The sequence below is a fragment of the Ricinus communis genome, chromosome 3, assembly GCF_019578655.1.
Source record: "Ricinus communis isolate WT05 ecotype wild-type chromosome 3, ASM1957865v1, whole genome shotgun sequence".
NCBI classification, from domain to species: domain Eukaryota; kingdom Viridiplantae; phylum Streptophyta; class Magnoliopsida; order Malpighiales; family Euphorbiaceae; genus Ricinus; species Ricinus communis.
In genome coordinates, this window is record NC_063258.1 from 24,650,402 (window position 1) to 24,672,171 (window position 21,770).

Genomic DNA, 21,770 nt, shown 5'->3' on the forward strand with positions numbered 1-21,770 from the left:
CAGATCTGACTGCAAACTCTATTTCCATCGCATATTCAATTCCTTGGAAAAGCAGAAAAAGAAAAGACATTAAATGTGCCTTTTTTTTTTTAGTGTTGAAAGTGAAATCTCTTTTGATTTGTCAAAGAAAGATTGAATTAAGTAACAATTATCAAGTGGGCTTGGAGTGTAATTATATATATGTCAGCTTATGCATCTCAATTTCTAAGTTCTGATATTTTTCTTTTTCTTTTTTGTAACATTAAAAGATTACGAATTTATCTAAAACCCAAGACACATTCTTGATTTTAAGATAAGCATTTACCTGAAAGACAACAAGTTATAGCTACATCACTTTCAGATCATGGAAATTTCCCCTGCTAGTAAGAGATGGCCAGTTGGAAAGGCTTGAATGGTTCTAGCTTTATTAAACTAATTTCCTATTATTTATTATTACCGTTACTATTGATGACTTTGTATATGCCATGAAAACAAGAGCCATTATCTTGAAGATTAATCTCTGTAAAAATAATGTATAGTGTTGATTTTCTGTGATCAATGAAGAGTATATATTTTTTATAAATTCTGATATTATATTGTTTGATGATTGTGAATGTATATACATGAGGTGCAACGGTAATCTAATCTATACCGGTTGCTTTATAAACTCTGTCCAACGTCCTTTTTTGTTTAGGGAAGGTTGAAGTGACCATTCCCTGCCACAGGGATGGTTGCTCTATTTTCCTAGAGCTTGTGATGAGTAGCCCTGCACAGGCTTTTCTGCTTGTGCAGTGTCTGAGGCTCTCTTTCCTGCTGCCTTCAGGTTACTGTCTTCAACACTCCCCCTCAAGATGGGTTCGTAGAGGTTAATCGAACCCATTTTGCTGAGAATGATTTTGTGACTATTTTTGTTGAGGGCTTTTGTAAAGATATCGGCCAGCTGATCTTGGCTTCTGACGAATGGTGTTTCAATTTCCCTTGATTGTACTTTTTCTCTGATGAAGTGACAATCCACTTCAATGTGCTTAGTATGTTCATGAAACACTGGATTGGATGCAATGTGCTGCCTGATTGTCATAGTACATCTTCATAGATTCTTTACATTCGATTTTTAAGTCCTGAAGGACTTGTTTGATCCAGGTAAGTTCACTGGCTGTAGAGGCCATGGCTCGATACTCAGCTTCTGCACTTGACCTTGCCACAACATTTTTTTTCTTGCTTTTCCAAGTCACCAAGTTTCCTCCTACGAAGGTGCAAAAACCTGTGGTTGATTTCCTATCACAGCGTCCTGCCTAATCTGCATCAGAGAAGCCAACTATGGTTTTAGTGTTATTTTTCTTCATCCAGATTCCTTGTCCTGGGGTGCCCTTGAGATACCTAAGTATCCTGTCGATAGCTCCTGAGTGACTAGTGCGGGGTGCGTGCATGAATCGGCTTACCATACTTACAGCATAAGCAATATCAGGCTTTGTGACAGTTAGATAGATTAACTTCCCTACCAGACGCTGATATTGGCCTATGTCTGAGATAGACTCACCATCTTCTAAATTAAGTCTGACATTGGTTTCCATTGGAGTGTTGGCTGGCTTAACTCCTAGTTTCCCTGTCTCCTTTAGTAGGTCAAGGACATACTTCCTTTGAGATAGCAACAGACCTTTGTCTGACTTGGCCATTTCTATTCCGAGAAAATATGACAGTTGACCTAAGTCTTTAATATCGAATTCCCTTTTTAGACTTTGTTTGACCTTTTCAATTTATTGGTTATCATTTCCTGTTATTATGATGTCATCAACATATACAAGGACAACAATAGTATATATGTGTGTATGCTTGACAAACATAGAGGAATCAAAGGTGCTTTTACTGAAATTAATATTCAAAATAAAGAGGCTTAGTTTGGCATACCATGTTCTTGGAGACTATTTTAATCCGTAAATTGCCTTTCTTAGTTTACATACCAGAGAGGAATTCGATGAAGATTTATGGCCGAGGGGAAGAGTCATGTAAACTTTTTCTTCTAGGTTTCCTTGAAGGAATGCATTCTTTACGTCCATTTGAAAAAGGTTCCACCCTAGGTTAGTAGCAACAGATAATAGAATTCGAACAATGTTCATTTTTGCAACGGGAGCAAAGGTTTAATGGTAATCAACTCCATATGTTTGAGTGAATCCCCTAGCTACTAACCTAGCTTTGTGCCTCTCAACTGTCCCATCACACTTATATTTTATCTTGTATACCCATTTGCACCCTACGGTTTTTTTTGTTGGTGGTAGAGGCACTACGTCCCATGTGTTATTTTTTTCTAGGGCTTGAAGTTCTTCTTTCATGGCCTGACACCATTTTGGGTCGGTGTTGGCTTCATAAAAGAATGTGGGTTCGGTGTGAGCTGTAATATTGCTTAGGTAGGCCCGGTATGTGGTTGAGATGTTGTCATATGTGATGAAGTGTTGGATTGGATACGATACATGGTGAGACACATAGTCTCGAAGTTTTGCGGGAGGGCGAGTCTATCGAGTTGATCGTCTCAAGGCAATTTCTTCTTGAGTAGCTTTAGATCCATCTTCTAAATCCTCGGTGTTGTCACTTTCTCCCCTTGAAGGAATTGCACTTGAGGGGATATTTGGTTCTGAGTCCCCTTCGGGGGGAGTATCCTGAGCCGGTTGGCTGCAATCAGAAGAAACAAGGTTGTGCGGAAATAAAGGAGTGTGTGTGAAAGGAATATGAGATGAACAATGATAGTAAGAGTCATTTTCATTAAAGGAAATATCGCGAGATACATAAGTCTTGTGAGTGGAGGAGTCGTAGCATTTGTACCCCTTTTTGAGAGGAATACCCTAAGAAAATGGTTTTAACAGAACTTTTGTCAAACTTATGATAGTGTTTGACATGGACATAACAAACGCATCCAAAGACTCGGATGTGCCCTAATTCTATTTTGTGTCCTTTCAGAATTTCTAATGAATTTAGATTCTGTAAGGTGACGTTTGGTAATCGATTAATTAGATAAGTAGCAGTGAGAATGGCATCAGACCAATAGATATTAGGGACATGATTGTGAAAAAGCAGAGTCCTAATAACTTCAAGAAGATGGCGATTTTTTTTTTCAGAAACTCAATTTTGTTCGGGGGTGTTAATGCACGTGGTTTGATGCAGAATACCATTTTGTTTAAAAAAATCAAAAAAATATTTGTTGACATACTCAGTACCATTATCTGACCGAAAGATTTTAATATTTGTATCATATTGATTCTGAATGAAATGAAAAACTCTTGAAAATATTTAAAGACCTCATGTTTTCCTTTGAGTAAGAAGATCCAAGTAGTGCGGGAATAGTCGTCAATGAATGTGACAAAATATCTATAATGATCATAAGATTTAATAGGGGCAGGGCCCCAAACATCATAATGAATTAATTCAAAAGGTTTGGTAGAGACAGTGGAAGATAAAGAAAAAGGCAAGCGAGTATGTTTTGAAAATTTACACACATCACAGCAACTAGAGTTCAATTTATAACAAAATAATTTATTCAAGACAGAGTCAGATGGGTGCCCAACCCGCCAATGCATCAACATGCCTTGATTGGAAGAGGCAGTGAGGCATTGGCTGGTTGGGTTGTTAAGGTAATACAATCCTTTTTCTAGCCGTCCTTCACCAATCATCTTCCCTGTTACTCGATCCTGAAATTGTACTGAAGATGGTGAGAAAATAACATTGTAATTCAAATCACGAGTTAATTTTCCAACAGACAGTAAATTTGATTTAAAATCAGGTAGGAGTAACACGTTATGTAACTGTTTATTAAGTAGTGTGACAGTGCCTTAACCGTAAATAGTGGCCTTATTGCCATTTGCGACCGTCACATGTCGGGAATCAACAATGGGTGCAAGATTTTGCAGATTTATTGGATTCCATGACATGTGATCGGTGGCTCTAGAATCAATAATCCAGTGATTTTGTTTTTGATTTATATTAGCAGCTTTAAAGGAAGAATGAGATACCGAACCTGACCCATCGGATTGCTGCTGGACCAATGCTTGAATTTGAGACAACAATTGTGTAAGGTGACTGGTAAGGGCAGCCGGGTCGGGTAACCGAGTTGGATTAGTGGATGCTGGTCCGGGTCACCCGAGTTAGATCGGGTCAGCTCAGTCGGACCCGGGTCAGGTCGGATGTCCGGGTCGGGTCGATGTATAATTTTTGGACCCAAAATAAAACCCTCTCTTTCTCTTCCACCCTTGTCATTAGAGTTTTCTTTTTCCTCTCTTCCTGCCGCCCCCCCAAAATGAGATCCCTTGTCCCGCTTGGCTCCCCCTCTCTCCCAGCCATGATTCGGCCGGAGCTGGGGGTGGAGATGTCAACAAGCATCATGATTGTGACCCTGTTTTCTACAGTGGTCGCATCGTTCGATGTTGTTGGGGTCTCCCCTCAGCCGGGTAGAGTCGCGTGTCGGGAGACGATGGGTTGAGCAGGCGCGGTTTTCGGCAGCATCGAGCAAGATGTTCATAAGGCTTCTGCGAGTCTCTTCTCGCTGGACGTTCGCTATTACTGCGTCAATTTTTGGTAGCTCGGTCGATATGAGGATCTGTGACCTCAGGCTCTCGTAGCTTAGGTCCAGTCCTCCCAGATATGTATAAACGAGGTCCTGTTCTGATCTCTTCTGAGTTTCTTGTGGGTCAGTCGTAGGTGGAAGGTAGTTCTGAAGTTCTTCCCATCGGGTTAAGACTTCTGTGGCATATTTTGAGCCACTCCTTATCCCTTGTCTGATATGTGCGAGTTCTTGCTTGAGATTGAATATATGTGCAAAGTTTTGTTGATGTCCATATAGCCCTTTCATCTTTGTCCATACTGCTTGTGATGATTCTAACAGCATGCATAGCCTGAAAATTTGGGGCTCCATTGTGTTGATTAGCATAGACATGACCATATGATCTGTTGTTTGCCATTCTTCGATTTTTTCTGCTTCTTCTTCTGTTGGATTTTCTGGCCTTTCTGGGTTGGGTTTGGGTTTAGTCCCTGTAATGAACCCTAGTTTCCTTCTGCCACTTAGCCCGATGTAGACAGATTTAGACCACTCGAAGTAATTTTGATTACCTCTCAGAATTACGCTGGTTAATCTGTTATCATTTTGAGACATGATGATTTTTCGAAAGGAAATCTGAGAAGAGTTTGTGGGATTGGTTTTGTTTGTTTTTGATATTTCACAGGTTTGAATGCTGCTCTGATACCATGTTGATTTTCTGTGATCAATGAAGAGTATATATTTTTTATAAATTCTGAGATTACATTGTTTGATGATTGTGAATATATATACATGAGGTGCAACGGTAGCCTAATCTATACTGGTTGCTTTGTAAACTCTGTCCAACGTCCTTTTCTGTTTAGGGAAGGTTGAAGTGACTATTCCCTGCCACAGGGATGGTTGCTCCCTTTTCCTGGAGCTTGTGATGAGTAGCCCTGCACAGGCTTTTCTGCCTGTGCAGTGTCTGAGGCTCTCTTTCCTGCTGCCTTCAGGTTACTGTCTTCAACATATAGTGAAAAGCTCCTCTTGTCAATCTCTCTTGTTCTTGGAGTCCTATCAGTTCCAATCTTTGTATCGCTAGAAATAATAATATTAATCCTGTTAGAGTATGATGAGATTTTGCTAGTTGTCATATTAGTTGTCTTTATTTAATGTTTATCTTGACTTTGTGTTAATCAAGAATCAAGGTTTATGTTAATCAAGGTTCACGCATAAGGTTCAAATTTATATATGCTGAATTTTAATGAAAGAGTAAGAGAGTAAATTTACTCTTCCATATTATTTTTTTCTTCAATCTTCTCTCTTAAGCCTCTGCCTCAATATTGGTATCAGAGCTTACATGTTCTTTAAGGGAATGTGAGAGTGAGTAGAAAAAAAAATATGATGGAAGGACTCGAATAAGCATTTGGGGAGTTCATTCAGTGAATTCATTATAATTTCTAATCATATATATGAAGTACGTAGCTGATGTTTCTGCTAATTTGTCTGCTTAGGCCTATATCGTTTATCATTAATTATTTGTGGAGTTCCATGCACTTCTGCATTTCTTCTCTATAAGTGGAGGAGAAGGCATTTGTCAGTGTATGATGGCATTGAAGAATTCTCGCAAACTCAGGTCAATTTTATGCCTGTCAGGTATTCTTACTCTGACATTAAGCGGATAACCAATGGGTTCAAGAACAAAAGTTGGGTGAAGGAGGCTTTGGCCATGTATATAAAGGGAAGCTTCGCAGTGGAAGGTTTGCTGCCATAAAAATGTTGGATAAGTCCAAAGCTGACGGAAAAGATTTTATCAGTAAAGTGGGTACTATTGGAAAAATTCATCATGTGAATGTGGTAAAGCACCTTGGTTCCTGTGTTGAGGGATCCCATCGTGCTCTTGTGTATGAATTTTATGGCTAATGGATCTCTTTCCCAGGAAGATAGCAGAATGCTAAGTAATGAGAAAATGCATGAGATTTCACTTGGTGTTGCTCGTGGCATCGAGTATCTCCGTCGAGGCTGTGATATGCAAATTTTACATTTTGATATCAAGCCTCACATGAAAATTTCATCCCGAAGATTTCGGATTTTGGGCTTGCGAAATTGTATCCGACAAATAATAATACTGTGTCTCTCACAGCAGCACGAGGAACGATCAGTTACATGGCTCCTGAATTGTGCTACAAAACTATATGAAGTATTTCTCACAAGGCTGATGTCTATACTTTTGGAATGCTGTTAATGGAAGCGGCAGGAAGAAGGAAGAACTTGAATGTATTGGCAGAGCGTTCAAGCCAAATGTACTTCCCTTCGTTGGCTTATGACCATATTAATGAAGGAAAGGACATTGAAATTGGCAATGCTACAGAGGATGAAAGGAGCATAACAAAGAAGATGATCATGGTAGCGTTGCGGTGTATACAACTAAAGCCGACTGATCGCCCTGCAATGCATGAAGTCGTGAGGATGCTTGAAAGAGATATCAAAGACATTGAAATGCCTCCAAAGCCTTCCTTGTCGTTAAAGGACAAAAGTGATTATGTAGATTCTATGAGTTCTATTTTCGACATAGATAAGTTGTCAAACAAATAGATATAAAGGCTATGTTTGGTGTGATGCAATAAAACATGTAATGGTTTCACCATTACATTACATATTTCATTACTTTGTTTGGTTATTAAGATTTTTTTGATGTAATATAATGACAATTACATAATGTAATCAATAATCTTTAATTTGATATAATGCATAATATACATAAAAATTTATGTAATTATGATTATTTACAGTATATTTATGATTATTTTATTTTTTATTTTTTATTTTTTTATCAATTTAATTTAAATACCTCTAATTATTGAATTCTGACGATCGATGACTATTTTTTTAATATTTTTTTTCTATACTAACTATTATAAATAAATTAAATATTAAAATAAAAATTATAATTACATTACATTACATATATTTTTTTATTATAACCAAACATGGTAATGAAATAATGAATATATTACATTTCATTACTTCTTTACTTTCATTCCTTAGTTGATTACATTAGATTCTATTGCGCTCTATCAAACATTGCTTAAGAATACATGACATAGAAACGAATATAATAGACATTGGTTATCATTCCTTGGCAAACTGTGGTCAGTCATTGAAGAACTGTATATGAATATAATATATACGATCAAATGATTTTTTTTTCTCACAAAAAAATGTCGCTCTGTGCTCTTGAGAGAAAAAGATTTCTTCTGCAGTACCAATCATATATTCCTGAAGCAAAGCACGCGGAAAAACATCGAGTTTTTTTTTTTTCCACTGCAGAAAGTAAGAAGATTCATTTTAGTCCATACCAAAATGAGAAGTCTTTTTGTTGTAATGATGATTTTCTTTAGTGTTCATGCTGAGTTTTAAACTTGACTATCACGTCGTGTAAATTTACCCTACCATTTTCCTTTGCGCTCAAAGTACACCACTCAAGAAGCCCCTGCAAGAAAAATGAATATACCAATTAAAATCATGATAACATAGTGCGACAGCTAATTTGGGAAATTATGGATGTTTCTTACCAGAACCCTGAAGCTTTCTTATCTTGATTTCTGCAAGTAGAAATCATAATTATACAACCCAGTCAGTACAGGGATATATGTGTGCAACTGCGCATTAGTGAACTATAATAAAGGAAGATGAGAGACAACTTGCAGCCTATTCAAAACTTGAACAAGCAATCGGTGATTTTGAGTTACCTTGATCTCCCCAAGAAAGCATCATTTATATCATCACCGGTTGGCTTTTCACTGAAAGTTGACAAAATTTCGTACTTTTCGCCCCGAGCCGGTAGATCCACCCTTTTGTACAATTCATAATGGTATGGGTAAGACATCCTGAAATCATTAGTGAGTACTTCAGACACAGGAGAATTTTTCAGATGAGTAATACATTTGTCTGTTTGTTAGTGTTAACATTCCTGTTTGCTTGAGCCTGGTTGTGCATCATTAAAACTTTTTGGACAAAAACAAATGTGCCACTCATTATTGAATCATGGCTTTGCATACCAGATCAATTAGTTGTTTAAGATATCATAAAAGACCAATTAATCACTTCAGCCAAAATCAGGAACAACCTACAATAAATTTTTATACAAAACCAATTAACACTGAATGCAGCAAGGCAGCCCAAATGCATAAGCATACTTGGCAATCTACAGTGTACCAGAGTGAGAAATGGCAATAACGTAGCTGAAGTACATTTTTTCTGTTTCTAAAACATTCTCATTCCTCCGTTAACTTCAAAAGCCACATGTTTAATCTAAAATATTGATTCTCTAAACTTTGATGCTGTTTAGCTCAAAGAACCAACAAGACAAAGAAGTCTTCAATGGAACGAGCGCAATTAAACTTGATCAGTACTTGGATAGCTGAGAATTACAAATTTATGCAAAAATCTCACCTGAGAGCTCCCATAATAGGATATTGAGTTCCTCCATAGTAGAGAAGCCGGAAGGAATAACAATTTTCAAAAGAAGCAGCATACTCCAGTCTCTCAGCCCGGCCCATTGTCTGAAATGGAAGCACCTCAATTAGGAACTGATTATTTCCTATTGATACCAATTACCTAAGCCTGCTGGTACTTTAACTTACTTGCATTATGCCACTTGAACCAGGTAGATCCTGAAATCAAAGAGATCCAGAAGGCTTTCAGACTTGTAACAATGACATAATATCATACTGGTGAAAGGAGTATTAATATGCAAGAAAAATAAAAGATAGATAAGATAGAAACCCAAAAATATGAAATTAAGAAAATGAGAAGGAGACAAGGAGTCCCAATGCATGAGCCTTCTACGTCCGAAAGGAGGTAAGATAAGTTTTCCGGTTTAAACCTATGACCTCTAGGTCACCAAGGAGCAGTCCTAAGATGCAGTGTATCATAATAATAGGATGAAATAGCTTGATCTTGTAAGCATTAAAGCACCAGAGGTGTATCATGAACTCTAAGGATATGGAGAGTGTATGCATATCAACATAATAGATAGTAAAGAGTATAGCCCCTGTGGCCAAACATTGTGTGGAGAAGAAAAATTCTTCTAACTTGCAATTGGTGCATAATTGAATTAAGATATATATGCATGTATACATTCACTTTATGTGCCATACCCCAATAATAGCATTCAAATATTAAATTTACAATCTGTATATAGTTTTATATATTTTATATTCTATAAGTATAAATAGATTTATTGAAACACTAAAAAAGATTAAAACAATTTACAACGACTGAAAATATTCATAAGGATACCAGGTTATAACCCGCACAACGTGTTGGCTAATGACTACTTCAATGTATATCATGAAAGGTGTATATCATGACGTACTCTATATTTTTATTTTTATTTTTCAATATGGTTTCTCTGAAAGGAAATTCAAATAAACATTAGACAAAGATCTTGACCTTGAGCCTTGGATTAACAAGAATAACTGGTCTACTCCCAGCAGCATCTGTCATGGCCCTTAGATCCTGCGTATTAAATCTCAAGATCAAACACAGAAGATGTAACTTAAACATGTAAAGTAAATGTCCTAAATAAAAACAAATTGAAGCATTTTCTCCCTTGATCCTTACATCTATAATGCAATTCCCGACAGCATTTTGAGGAGCCACTAAGATGAACATGTCATCATCTTCATCAACTTCTTTTGCACCTTCAATTGAGAGAAAATAATAATGGAAAAATTTAGTAAAAAAGGATTCACCAAGTATAGATGCACAGAAATTTTGAACCTTCTTATATATACACTAAATCTAACTTAACAACAAAACTGTTGCAGAATAGATGGCACTAGAAATTATGTTAGAACTCTTATCTAGATACATTCATTTTCATAATTGAAATGGAAATTCTTCAGATAAGTTATAGGAGTGAAGATTAAGATAGACCAAACATGTCATGAACTGAAGTGGTCAAAGGATTTGATATCTTTCATTGTTACTGAAAATGCAGTCTTAAACTAAGAGATGGAGACAAGTTTCATGCATCCGAACCCAACTAGATTGGGATGGCCACGAGCTATATTGAGTATTTCTTCTGGTAAGTTCTTAAGTTTCATACATAAAATTCTGATGCGTGCTACAGTGCCAACTATTTGGACCTCAACCTATAACAAGGGAATAGTATATAAACATAAGAGACGAGAAAGATTTGTTAGAAAAAGTACTCTATTGGAGAGGAAAGAGCAAAGCGATGGCGTGCGTGCCATGATTATACATATAGGCGGCTGGATCATGAAGTACAAGTACACCAAATTCAAGAGGAATACAAGAATGAATGAGAAGCAAAAGATAAAGAAAGAAGAAAAAAGAATGATATGTTGGAGAAGAGTTCTAACTGCTTATTAAGCTATCACATTATCTTGCAAAACAGTCAAAATAATTCTTGTGCAATGTGCAATGACAAACATTAACCACTGATGATATTATCTTGTTAGAATGGTATGCTACAAATTCTATTCATTGTAGAAGTCCACATATGAAATGTTAATTATGTTTTCTGGAAATGAACAAAATTACTGCTGGAGATGGACAATTGGCAAAGTAGTTGGCTCTACTCTTTTGTGATTGAAACAGCTAATTATGCTTGAAAGTGTGAGTTGACTATTACTGAACTGATTTTCTGCCTTTCAGATTCAGTGTATTAGTAGAAAAAATGTGTTTAAATCAATGAAAAGGTTAGACCTGTTCATATTCTTCTTCTTGGTTCGCCCAATTTCAAGTAACTAAAGACAATTTACTTGTGAGGTACCAACTATTTCAAATGTAAATGAATGCAACATGCAAGTGAAGTGTCAAAAATTCTCAACATGTTGGCCATATGTCATAATATCACCCGTCTATTGGGAAAAATTACCATATAGGAAAGAACAAAATACCAGACAGAGGAGAATGGAAAAGCTGCATGTCATGATAGAAAACAATTTAATGTAATCTCACACCTATGGAACCAATCCTTATAAAAGTCCCCAGAGCTCCATAATCACCCCAATCCATAAATTCCAATATCTTTCGAGTACCCGAAAGTTGCAATGGCATTCCAGCAAGTGCACCTTGCCCCATAGACCCTTGAACACAAACCTGAAAGACAAACCTGTAAATGACCGCATAAATGAAGAAGAAATTTTTACAGTATTATATCCCTGAGTGCCAATTACCTTGACACGTTTTCCATCATCAGCAAATGAAAGAGCAAGAACTCGAACAAGTTCCATCAAGGTACCTATCCGATAAACATCCTGTGCATCATAAGATGTGGTCAAACCCAAACTAATTTACAGGGAAGTTGAAAGAGACTTCTTACCATTTCTGGGTTCAGCTCTGGAATAGCAATCTCCACCTGTCATTTTGGAATAATAATGCAGATAGAAGTTAATGTGGCATTTGAGAGAACATGTATTTTTTATGAGTAAACAGCAGGAAATCATTTCTTGCCAAAATACTATTCCCAGAATGGTATAGTAGGAATGATTCCTAGTTACACGTTTCAAGCTGCAAACTAAATAAAAAGGGTTTTTACTAACCTTGCTTAATATAGACACAGAGTAGAAACTATGTAGTTTATGCCATTTGTCATCAATCGACTATCAGATGAGTAGCATGAATCAAGCATTCGATTTTATAGAAATTAAACACTAGTATCATTTATGCCATTTGGCGAAAGACAGTCAATAATAAGGGATGAAATGTGAAGTTTCACAGATAGATCTTTTATACATCAAATTTCTTTACGAGGTTAGGTAGAGTGGAAGTTGAAACCTCAACCATAGGCCATATAGTTCTGAAACTACATTCACGCCATAGAGCACTAAACATGGAAATCTGCTATGTGTTGTGTTAACAATAAGAAAGTTTGAGAAATACACATGAGTGCTTCCTGCCTATCCTTTACCATCCAAATAAGGGAAAGGTTACTCCTTTCCCCTCAACCAGGTCTATAAGAATTCATTGAACCCTTGAAATGAGGAAGGATAGTTTAATAGGATAGCCTCTACTGATTGAAAGACAAAGCTGACTAGTTAAATATAATTTTTTAGAAAAAGAAAAGTGCAATATAAGAACATGAAATGTCGCTTGACAACTAATTGAAACCAAGTTATTTGTTATATAAATGTTCTCAATTCTTCATCTGAAAAGAGGTAAAAACTGATATCTAACCTTCAACCGCATTCTACCATCATTTACAGCTCTCTGTGTCGCTTGTAGAACATCGTCATAGAAATAAGTCCGGATTTCTCTCGAATGAGGAATGTTGTTTAATCTAGTAGGAATTCCTCTCCATTTATCCTGTAGAAAACTAAAGAAAGATAAGAGGAGGTAGACACAATGAAAGATGAGAGAAGGTATACCATCACTTCTTGAGGCTTTTCTTAAAGCCAAAACACATTTGAAGCAAGAAAATCCACTTATCAAATCGTAAAGTTCACAGTTTAGCCATATACCTGGCTAACTGATGCCTGATTATAACTGCTCTCACTTTTAGGTATTAGATTTTCTGAATGGAGGATAGAAAATGATAAGAATTTGATTAAATCATAGAAGTTGAAGTTGTATATTATCAGGGCTATGATCAAAGTTTCACATGCACATAACAGTTGATAAAATCTTATTATGAATATAAAGGATTAAATTTGAAGCTGAAATTGTGAACAAGCAGGGGGACACATCTTTTACAAGTTCATTAGTAAGAAAATAATTAAATAATAATGTTCCATAAAGATTAATGTGCAATGTCATGCTCGTTGATGTACTGGTATAGACTCTGTAAAGAATCATCTAGAAAGCATTAATGGGTTGGAAGTAAACAATACATAAAGAGAAGCATTTTGCAGATACTATAGGCTCAGGAGTGAAAGCAATGGCCTAGAGTATGGGGCCCTTTTAATTTGCTTTGTAAATGGAAAAGAAACATGAGTACAACATGATTTCAATCTATTGTCTAGTAACAAAGAATTCAAATTTCTTTAATGAATCAATCAATTATGTCTAATGATCTGAAAATTAGACAGGAATCAGAATCTTGACATGAAATGTCTTGGTGAATCAAATCCATATAATTATAACTATATTTATGATTCAAAAATTAAAAACATTATAAGGAAGTTTAGAAAAAAACATTTTTCTGCAAGCAATCTTAAAGAAATGCAAACCTATGAAATCACTTAGAAAGTTATTCCTTGGGCTGTCTGATAGCCCTGACCAATTAAATGCTTAATATTGGAGATATAGTTGATCTTCCTGCGAGTAACATGATACTTCCCATTTCATGAGGACCCATAAGGACGTATTAGCATGGCATAAATCCATTTATTCTAGTCAGAATCCTAAAGTTAAGGGTTCCTAAATCTCGAAACCCTTCAACAGAGAAAACAAAATCCTTATCCTATTCAATGAACTTTCTGCAGAGGAAAGAATATCCTATTCCAGGAACTTGGTGAGGTCATGAACAACTAACAGCAAAAATATTAAGCTGATGTAGGAAACTAATGTTGGCAAAGAAAACATAAATTCAAGAACCCATCTAATTATTTTACTACTAAACCAATGTACAACAAAGAATAAAACAAATATAAAATCACATTAAATATGAGAATCTGTTGCAAATTTATATAATGAACTTCAATCCAAAACCATTACTGGATTTGACCGGTTCCTCTTTATCTTTCTGCACTTGAGATAGCAAAGAAGAGATCTCTTCAAAAACTACTCCTTTTGAGCGGCTTCCATCAATCTGAACTTTTAAAAGAAAATGCAACAAATGAAAATTACTACCAGCAAAGTTAGTGATGAATGAAAGAAAAGAAACAATAACAGAACCTGAAATTACCTTCTTCATGATGTTCAAGTAAGTGGATAAAATTGCTTCTGCATTCTTTTTGTATATGTCAAGTCGTGAATTTACCTAGACACAAATGGGATACAGACCTTTTAAGGTGCCAAATACCTTTGACATATTATGCAGAATAAGTAGAAGAGTAGATCTCAAACAGATAATGGCATAACTTTTTGAGTACATTGGTTCTTCAAGAAGATACACAAGCATGTATGAAGTTGAGCTAAACCAATTAAATCAAAAACTGCAAGGGGTTATTTTATAACACAACTAGGAAACAATTTATTTTGAAATAGGTAGAAAAATAGAAACTTGCAATTTGAAAGCTATTACATTGCGGATGTAAGAGTTTTTCTGATATAACATTGCTTTCTTCACCTGAAAGTTTTAAACATCTTTATAAAATGGGAAATAACTGGAAGCAGCAAACTGTGTTATTTTTCTATATTAAAAAAGAAAAAGAAAAATAAAAAGACACATCAAATTATTAAAGTGATAAGAGAGACATTTGGCTTCTCCCTCCCTTTCCTAAACCCTTCTTAACATGAACAAGTAGGTTTCTGAGTCAATGGTACATCATTCAGCTTAAAGTCTCTGTTGGTGACTTACTTCCACACATCAAACAATCAAATATTCTCCTACTATTGCCATGTGACTAGCTATTATCAAGAGAGAATACGGAACATTTGATAGTCATGTGACTAGCTCTTATCATATCTTTTCTACTATTGCGAAGCATGTCAGGGGCTGTATTGTTGTTCTTATATAATATTATAAGTATGGAATGAATAAATAGCTCACAATGGTAGAATGAAGAACATGGTCATTAAGTTGATTTAATTGATCTATCCTAGCAATGGTCTTCAAGAGCTCGTAAAGAAAAAAGAATAACAAACAATAAGTAACTCTAGTACAATATAACTGTGTACCAGTGTTTATGTAAGCATATGCATGCAAATTGTAATCTTACTTTTTCCTGAGTATCATCTGGACGGGTTATAAGTCTTGCTTTGATTTCTTCAGTCTCTGGAGGGAAATTTGTTATGTGGTAGATCTTCCCTGTCAGTGGGTCAAGTCTTCTTCCAACACATCTTTCAACCAGAATCTCATCAGGAACCTGAATATTAAGACATAATTCATGAATGATTGTCAACACGGGATGAAGTAAATTGGGATCTTTTAAGAGGCCAGAAAGATAATAAAATTGACGTGCAAATACAGATCAATATGGAGAAATATATCACTTAACCATTAAAACATCCAATATAGAGGAGAAAGTTTTTAAGAGCATATAACAGATGCAAAACAAAGCAAAAGAAAGCCAGCATTACAAGAATGTGATTAAATACGTCTACTGTTCAAAGGACAGCCAAACTTAAATATAACAGGTCTAACTACATTCAAACGTATAGTCTTTTAGAAATTTTAATAGCTTTCAGTACATTTATGAAATAATATGAACATTTTGTTTCTTGTGCAGAAGTTTTCTGGTAAAGAGTCTTAGAAAAATGCACATACAAAAGATAAGAATAAATTTTATGACAGTAGAAGGAAGCAAGACAAGGCATTAGGCATATTAGTATCAGTATGAAATTACATACATCTAAGACAATATAAATATCTGGTCTAATCTTCAATTCTTCCAGACTTTCTGCTTGGGAAAGACTTCGTGGATACCCATCTAGAAGCCACCCTTTTTGCTTTACATCTTTGCGAGATAATCGTGAAGTCACCATCTACAAAATTAAACGCTCAGTTCTACAATATCACAGAAAGGAAAGAGAAGAAGCGTATAAGTTAGTTAATTCAGCATTACAGCAGTCACAATTTCATCAGGAACCAGTTGGCCAGCATTCAAGAACTCCTTAGCTTTCTTTCCAATATCTGTCTCAGCAGATACTTCAGCCCTTAATATATCACCAGTTGATATGTGTACCAATCCAAACTGCAGAATCAAGATACATCAGATGGAGTTATGCAAACAATTGTTTCAATTTACTCAATTGGAAAATGGACAAACTTTCCGGTTATCAGGCAGAATTCTTTGCATCCTTAGACCTGAGTATTACTTGTTCCAGCATCTCAATAGGCTTTATGCTTATTTTATTATTCAATTAAGTAACAGATATTTGGTACTAATTTGCTAATCAAATCTATGAAAGTTCAATTGAATGTAAAAATTGAATTGAATTGAATTCTCTTTAGTGAATTCTCATGTCTAGAAAGTCTATAGTTGCTAGAATTCAATTCTTTCAACTTAAACCAACTAAAGATATTAAAATGATATCAAAATATACATGATTTTGCAAGCAATTCAATTGAATTGAACTCTTGCAAATGATTTGCTCGTTCCACACAATGCCTTGAGAAATTACCTTTTTCACAATAAGTTCACACTGAGTACCTTTTCCTGATGCAGGTGCCCCTGATATCATAACCTTCAAGGGCTCACTTACAGAACAATGGACTCTCAATCCCTGCATGCATGCTCAAAAAAGGTCCAGCCCATTACAACGTACACATAACAAAATACTAATAAGATCACCCAAAACGAAAAAGAAAAAGAAAAAGAAATTTAACCCTGGTTCTTGATTTTGTCCTGACGAAATGAGTGGTGCTGGTGTTAGGAGCAAAGGACAACAGAGTGCCAAGCTGATGATGAGAAGATTGTTGAAAAGAAAGAGAGAAAGAAGAGGAAGTGGAAAGAGGAGAGAGAGAGGGAGCTGAAGAGACATTAGTAGTAGAGTTAATATATGAAAGTGAAGTGAGCGACATGGTTGCTCTCCTTCAACTCTCAGAGAATTAGAGATGGAAAGGCCTTTTCTTTTAGAACGAAGAAGTACTGACGGATTAACGGACACCACAGATTTTTCAATTTTATAGAGTTCTTTTTTTGTTTTTATTTTGTGAGTAGTTGTGGAGGGGAATTTTTTTGGTTATAAAATCAAATATATTTATACTTATGGTAAGATTATTTAGTAATAGATTCATTTTATTTTGTTTGTTTTATTTTTCTAGAGATTAACTTTACATTGAATTGGAAAACTTCAAGTTGTTTTTCTGTTTACAATCACCATTACTGGTTAAAATTTATCAACTTTCATTAATTTTGTATTGGATTAGATCTTTGTTTTCACCCATGATATAACTGATTACCTTATAAAGCAATCACAAGCCCCAACTTTCTGTCGCAATATTTAAGAAAGGAAAATAAAGTTGTGTAAATGAAATAAATTGTTTTCTTTCACCATTTTGATTTATCAATAGCCCAAATGAGAGTCTTAGACCACCTTGCTTGGACCCAGAAATATAACACACAATTTCCTGTGACAATATTTACAGAACTTAAAGTTAAAAGCACAGATCAGCCCTTCAACTCATAACTCTGTTACCACATGCGCCTCAGTTCTTGTCTGTGCAAATTGGAGAGGTCCCTTTAAGTTATCAAGAAATGGAAACTACTTGTATATATATTTATCAAGAAAAGAAGAAAGAGAGAGCATTGAGCTGGCGCTGCATTTGCATAATTTAACCAAAATTGTGCTACACCAGATCATGGATGATATATGTTAAAGCCACCCCTGCAAGCAGTCTACTGCTAAAGCACATTGGAACAATGCTCATTTCCATATTATCAATAACATAATCAATGGATAAAAATGCAGGGCATAAACTTCTCTTGAGCTTCAAGCCATACAAAACTCAATTAAACAAGTAAAATACTAGAAATGCCATCAATTATGCTATAATGAAAAATTATAAATTCTCACTATCATACTAGCAAACCAACTTCTCTTCATCTAATAAAAGAATAATGCAAAATCTGGTTGAGATTATTCTTATTACATTGCAGTAAGCTCCCTAGAAAAGTAAACTCAAAAAAAAAATAAAAAAGTAAAACATGGTAGACTATTGTAAAGTGTTTGAATTCATTTTGGCTCCTTGGTGACAATGCTGGCTGCTTTTCCAAATTGCCAGATTCTATTTAGAAGAAATTGCTTCAGTCCAGCTTCACTGATGAGAACAAGTAGTGCACAAACCAGAATGATGAAAGGAACCCAACTGTTCCCGTTGCAAACATAATTGCTAGAACCATCAGAAGGGAATAGCCCAGGTAGAGTGTTGCAGAGACAGGTCCACTTAGACTCTTGAGGTCAAATACGAGATAGTTGATGGAGTACAAGAAAATGTAAATGGCCACTGAACCAGAAGCAAAGAAGGACTTCCACCACCATTTCCAGTCCTCCACACATAGATGCATGTAAGTTAAAACCAGAGAGACTTCGGCACAAACCACCACGAGAAGGATAAAAACAATCAAGAGAAACCCAAAAACATAGTAAACACGGCCCATCCAGATACTAGACATGATAAAGAAGAGCTCAATGAAAAGTGTACCGAAGGGAAGAGTACCAGCACCAAGAACAAGAAGCCAAGATGGGTACTTTTGGGCTGGAATTTCCCTTGGAATCTGGTTGGTTCGAACAGGGTATTCAATATGAGGTGCCTTTGCACCAAAATATCCCCCGATTAGGGTAAGGGGAACAGATATGCAGAACCAGAGTAAAATCAGGATGACAAACAAAGAGAATGGAATGGCACCTGTGCTTTGACTACCCCAGAGCAGGAAATTCAAAATGGTTAGAATCAAAAAGGCAATACCAGGAAAGAAGCAAGCAGCTTTCCAGGATACTGAAACCCATCCTTTGTGATCACCACATCCGATAGTCCTCCAAAGGCGAACTGCAACATAGCCGGCTGCAATACCCAGAATCATGTAGAAAATAAGCATACCTGTAATAAGAGTGCCACGGGAAGCTGGTGACATGAATCCAAGTGCAGCAAACATTATTGTCACAATTGCCATCCCAAGAATCTGAACTCCATCTCCAACCATGACACACAAAAGAGAGGGATTTGCTGGGGCGCGGAAAACATCTCCAACGACAAGTTTCCACCCAGATAACTCCTCATTCATCTGTGCCTGAGCCTCTTTGTCAAGCTCCTCATAACGAGTCAGATCCCGCCTAACAGTCCTCAAGAAGATGACAAGAACAATACCAGCAAGAAAAGTGATAACCATCAGAGAATTCATGATTGAGAACCAATGGACCTTTGATCCCTCCATCTTCAAATAGGCATCCCATCTCGATGGCCACTTGATATCACTCTCTTCAAAATTAACCTCATAGGTAAAAACAATTGGCTCGTTCTCCTTAATTGGCATAGACACAGTGGTGGGATCGCACTTAATTTGAGCAGGATATTTCTCATACATTTTCGTGTTCTTAACTGACTGAACATTATGCATGACGTTACAAGGAACCACTTCAAACCCCACAACCATGTAACCAGGAATATCTGATCCCCCATTCCCAATTGTAGGAATCACCTCAGCACCATCTCCAGTTCCCATCACACGCGCCACATTAGCCTCCTCATATTTATGAACAAGAACTGTAAACCTTAAATGGTTAAACACATAATATGCATCCTGAACCTTAATGCCAACAGGAAAACCAGTCCACCTCAACAAGTATGACTCCTTCTTTGTATACCTTATTGCGGGCAAATTATCAAGAATCAAATTAACCTGATACATCTCATCGATCCTCTTCTTCAAAAGCTTAAAACTATCAGCAGATAAAGGATCAGTTTTACACAAAAAGACCTCACTTTCATTCACATGCATCCTAAACCTATACGGTGAATTCTCAATCCTATCTCCCATAAGTAATTCACCAAGATTTTCAGCACTATCCTTGACACCCTCAGCGGGCTTGCAAAAGGGCAAACTGTAATAACTAAACGGCATCTCAGTGTCAATAGAAGTGATAGAATTCACTTTCACCGATAAAGTTTCACCTACATTATATTTGTGGGGGTAACTACCAGGAAGGTAAAACCCATATCCAGATTGGAAAATCAAGAAAATGGTCAAGACCCAGATCTTAAAACAAGCAAAAGACTCCATCTTTAAGGAGTTCTGTAGCGATTAACGTCAGATCTGGGAAACCCAGATCAAGAAACAAGTGGAACACAAAAGATCCAATGATATGTGATTCTGGGTGCCAATAAGAAGTTAAAACAAAATCAAAGGCTAGACAAATACAGAAGTAAAAGAAATGGAAAAACAGAAAATAGAAAAGGGGAGCTTTAAAGAATAAGAAGGGCAGATTGGATCTAACTGACCTTGTGAAAATAGTGAAAATGTATATGCAAGCTAAGGAAAGGTAGAGATCTTGATGGAATAAGAAAGAAAGAGAGCAAAGAGAGAGTTTACAGGATTGGATGGCACGGCAACAAGTTTTATATGTAAATGGGTTCTGTATTGCTCCCTTAGAAGTAGACTGCCGACTGATTTCCTTGCTTTTCACGAATTGACGATATTATCCATTTTTACTCACCTCTTTCACCAGTTGCCTAAATAGCATTATTTTTTCTGTCATTATTACAACAAAATTTTACTTTATTTGATAATTATATTTTATTATTATTATTCTTACAAATAAGGATAAAAAGAACATCAACTTACAATTTTACTCATTTAGTAACAATACTTTTTTCTTTTCTAACATCGCTTATGCAGTAATATTGAGTTTATATAGAAACATATATATGTTTATATTTGTTATGAATTTTATAATAATATTTTAAAATGATGATAAATCATAATAATAATCTTATCACCTAAAAAATCTATCTTTGTGTATATTATATGAAAATACAAAACTAAGTTCTAAAAACTTTTTGATAGATGTTAAATATATTAAGCAAAATAATGTGTCTAACATTTTTATCACATGTGACAATTTGTGTTACGTTTTCTAAAATTAGTTTTATTCTTATATTAAAATTATTTTAAAAACTTTATATTTTATTATATTTTGTATTAAATTATACAAATATAATTAATGTAATAAGTAAAATTACTTTTTAATTAACGATGATTTCAGTTTTAAAAATAATATATGAATTATACTATTATTAATTTATAAATATAATTAGTATATTAATTAGTAATATTAGAAAAAGAAAAAGGAAACAAAATCTATGGTTATAGAAACTTTATTAGTAAGAAATCCTAAAATATCAAATTTTAATCCTAATTATGTTATTTATTAATTAAATATGTTTTAATGAAAATAATAGTAGACGACTGTTGAACCATAAATTTTAAGCCTTTCGTAACTCTTAGGAGAAAAAAATGAGTATATATCAATAGATATTGCATAAATACAAATCACTTTAGTTACATGCTATTCCTGTTTACTAAAAGAATATAAAGAATACTTAATTTAGAACCTTAAAATAGAGAATTACATTTATAATTTTTTTTTGTTTTAATAAAGGTCGAATAAGCTCGGACCACCATATGTATTTTTTATTATTTAATTTTTTTTAACC

General features: G+C 35.3%; 3 protein-coding genes across 3 annotated transcripts; 1 reads left to right on the forward strand and 2 right to left on the reverse strand.

Moving 5' to 3' along the window:
• The first annotated feature begins 5,225 nt into the window (after positions 1–5,225).
• LOC8262852 (rust resistance kinase Lr10) lies at positions 5,226–7,334 on the forward strand. Its single transcript, XM_048372366.1, is given in 6 exon segments — positions 5,226–5,232; positions 5,362–5,490; positions 5,992–6,179; positions 6,182–6,388; positions 6,390–6,537; positions 6,540–7,334. Coding segments are annotated over 6 exon segments (1,212 nt in total). The 3' UTR covers positions 7,073–7,334.
• Positions 7,335–7,930: 596 nt separating this feature from the next.
• Positions 7,931–17,456, reverse strand: LOC8262853 (adenylate kinase 5, chloroplastic). Its single transcript, XM_048371867.1, is given in 19 exon segments — positions 7,931–7,970; positions 8,053–8,082; positions 8,230–8,367; positions 8,933–9,042; positions 9,124–9,153; positions 9,935–10,000; positions 10,106–10,185; positions 11,473–11,611; positions 11,689–11,769; positions 11,835–11,870; positions 12,689–12,817; positions 14,168–14,198; positions 14,200–14,261; positions 14,358–14,432; positions 15,334–15,480; positions 15,965–16,099; positions 16,180–16,308; positions 16,739–16,840; positions 16,944–17,456. Coding segments are annotated over 19 exon segments (1,740 nt in total). The 5' UTR covers positions 17,139–17,456; the 3' UTR covers positions 7,931–7,945.
• Positions 17,457–18,138: 682 nt separating this feature from the next.
• On the reverse strand, positions 18,139–20,751 carry LOC8262854 (transmembrane 9 superfamily member 11). Its single transcript, XM_002523496.4, has 2 exons — positions 20,556–20,751; positions 18,139–20,427 (listed from the first exon to the last, which is right to left on the reverse strand). The coding sequence occupies exon 2, from the start codon at positions 20,335–20,337 to the stop codon at positions 18,364–18,366; it is 1,974 nt and encodes a 657-aa protein (XP_002523542.1). The 5' UTR covers positions 20,338–20,427; positions 20,556–20,751; the 3' UTR covers positions 18,139–18,363.
• Between the last annotated feature and the right edge of the window lie 1,019 nt (positions 20,752–21,770).

What these genes read in the sequence shown, in the direction of transcription:
- LOC8262854 (XM_002523496.4), bottom strand. Translation starts at nt 20,337, where the DNA reads ATGGAGTCTTTTGCTTGTTTTAAGATCTGGGTCTTGACCATTTTCTTG.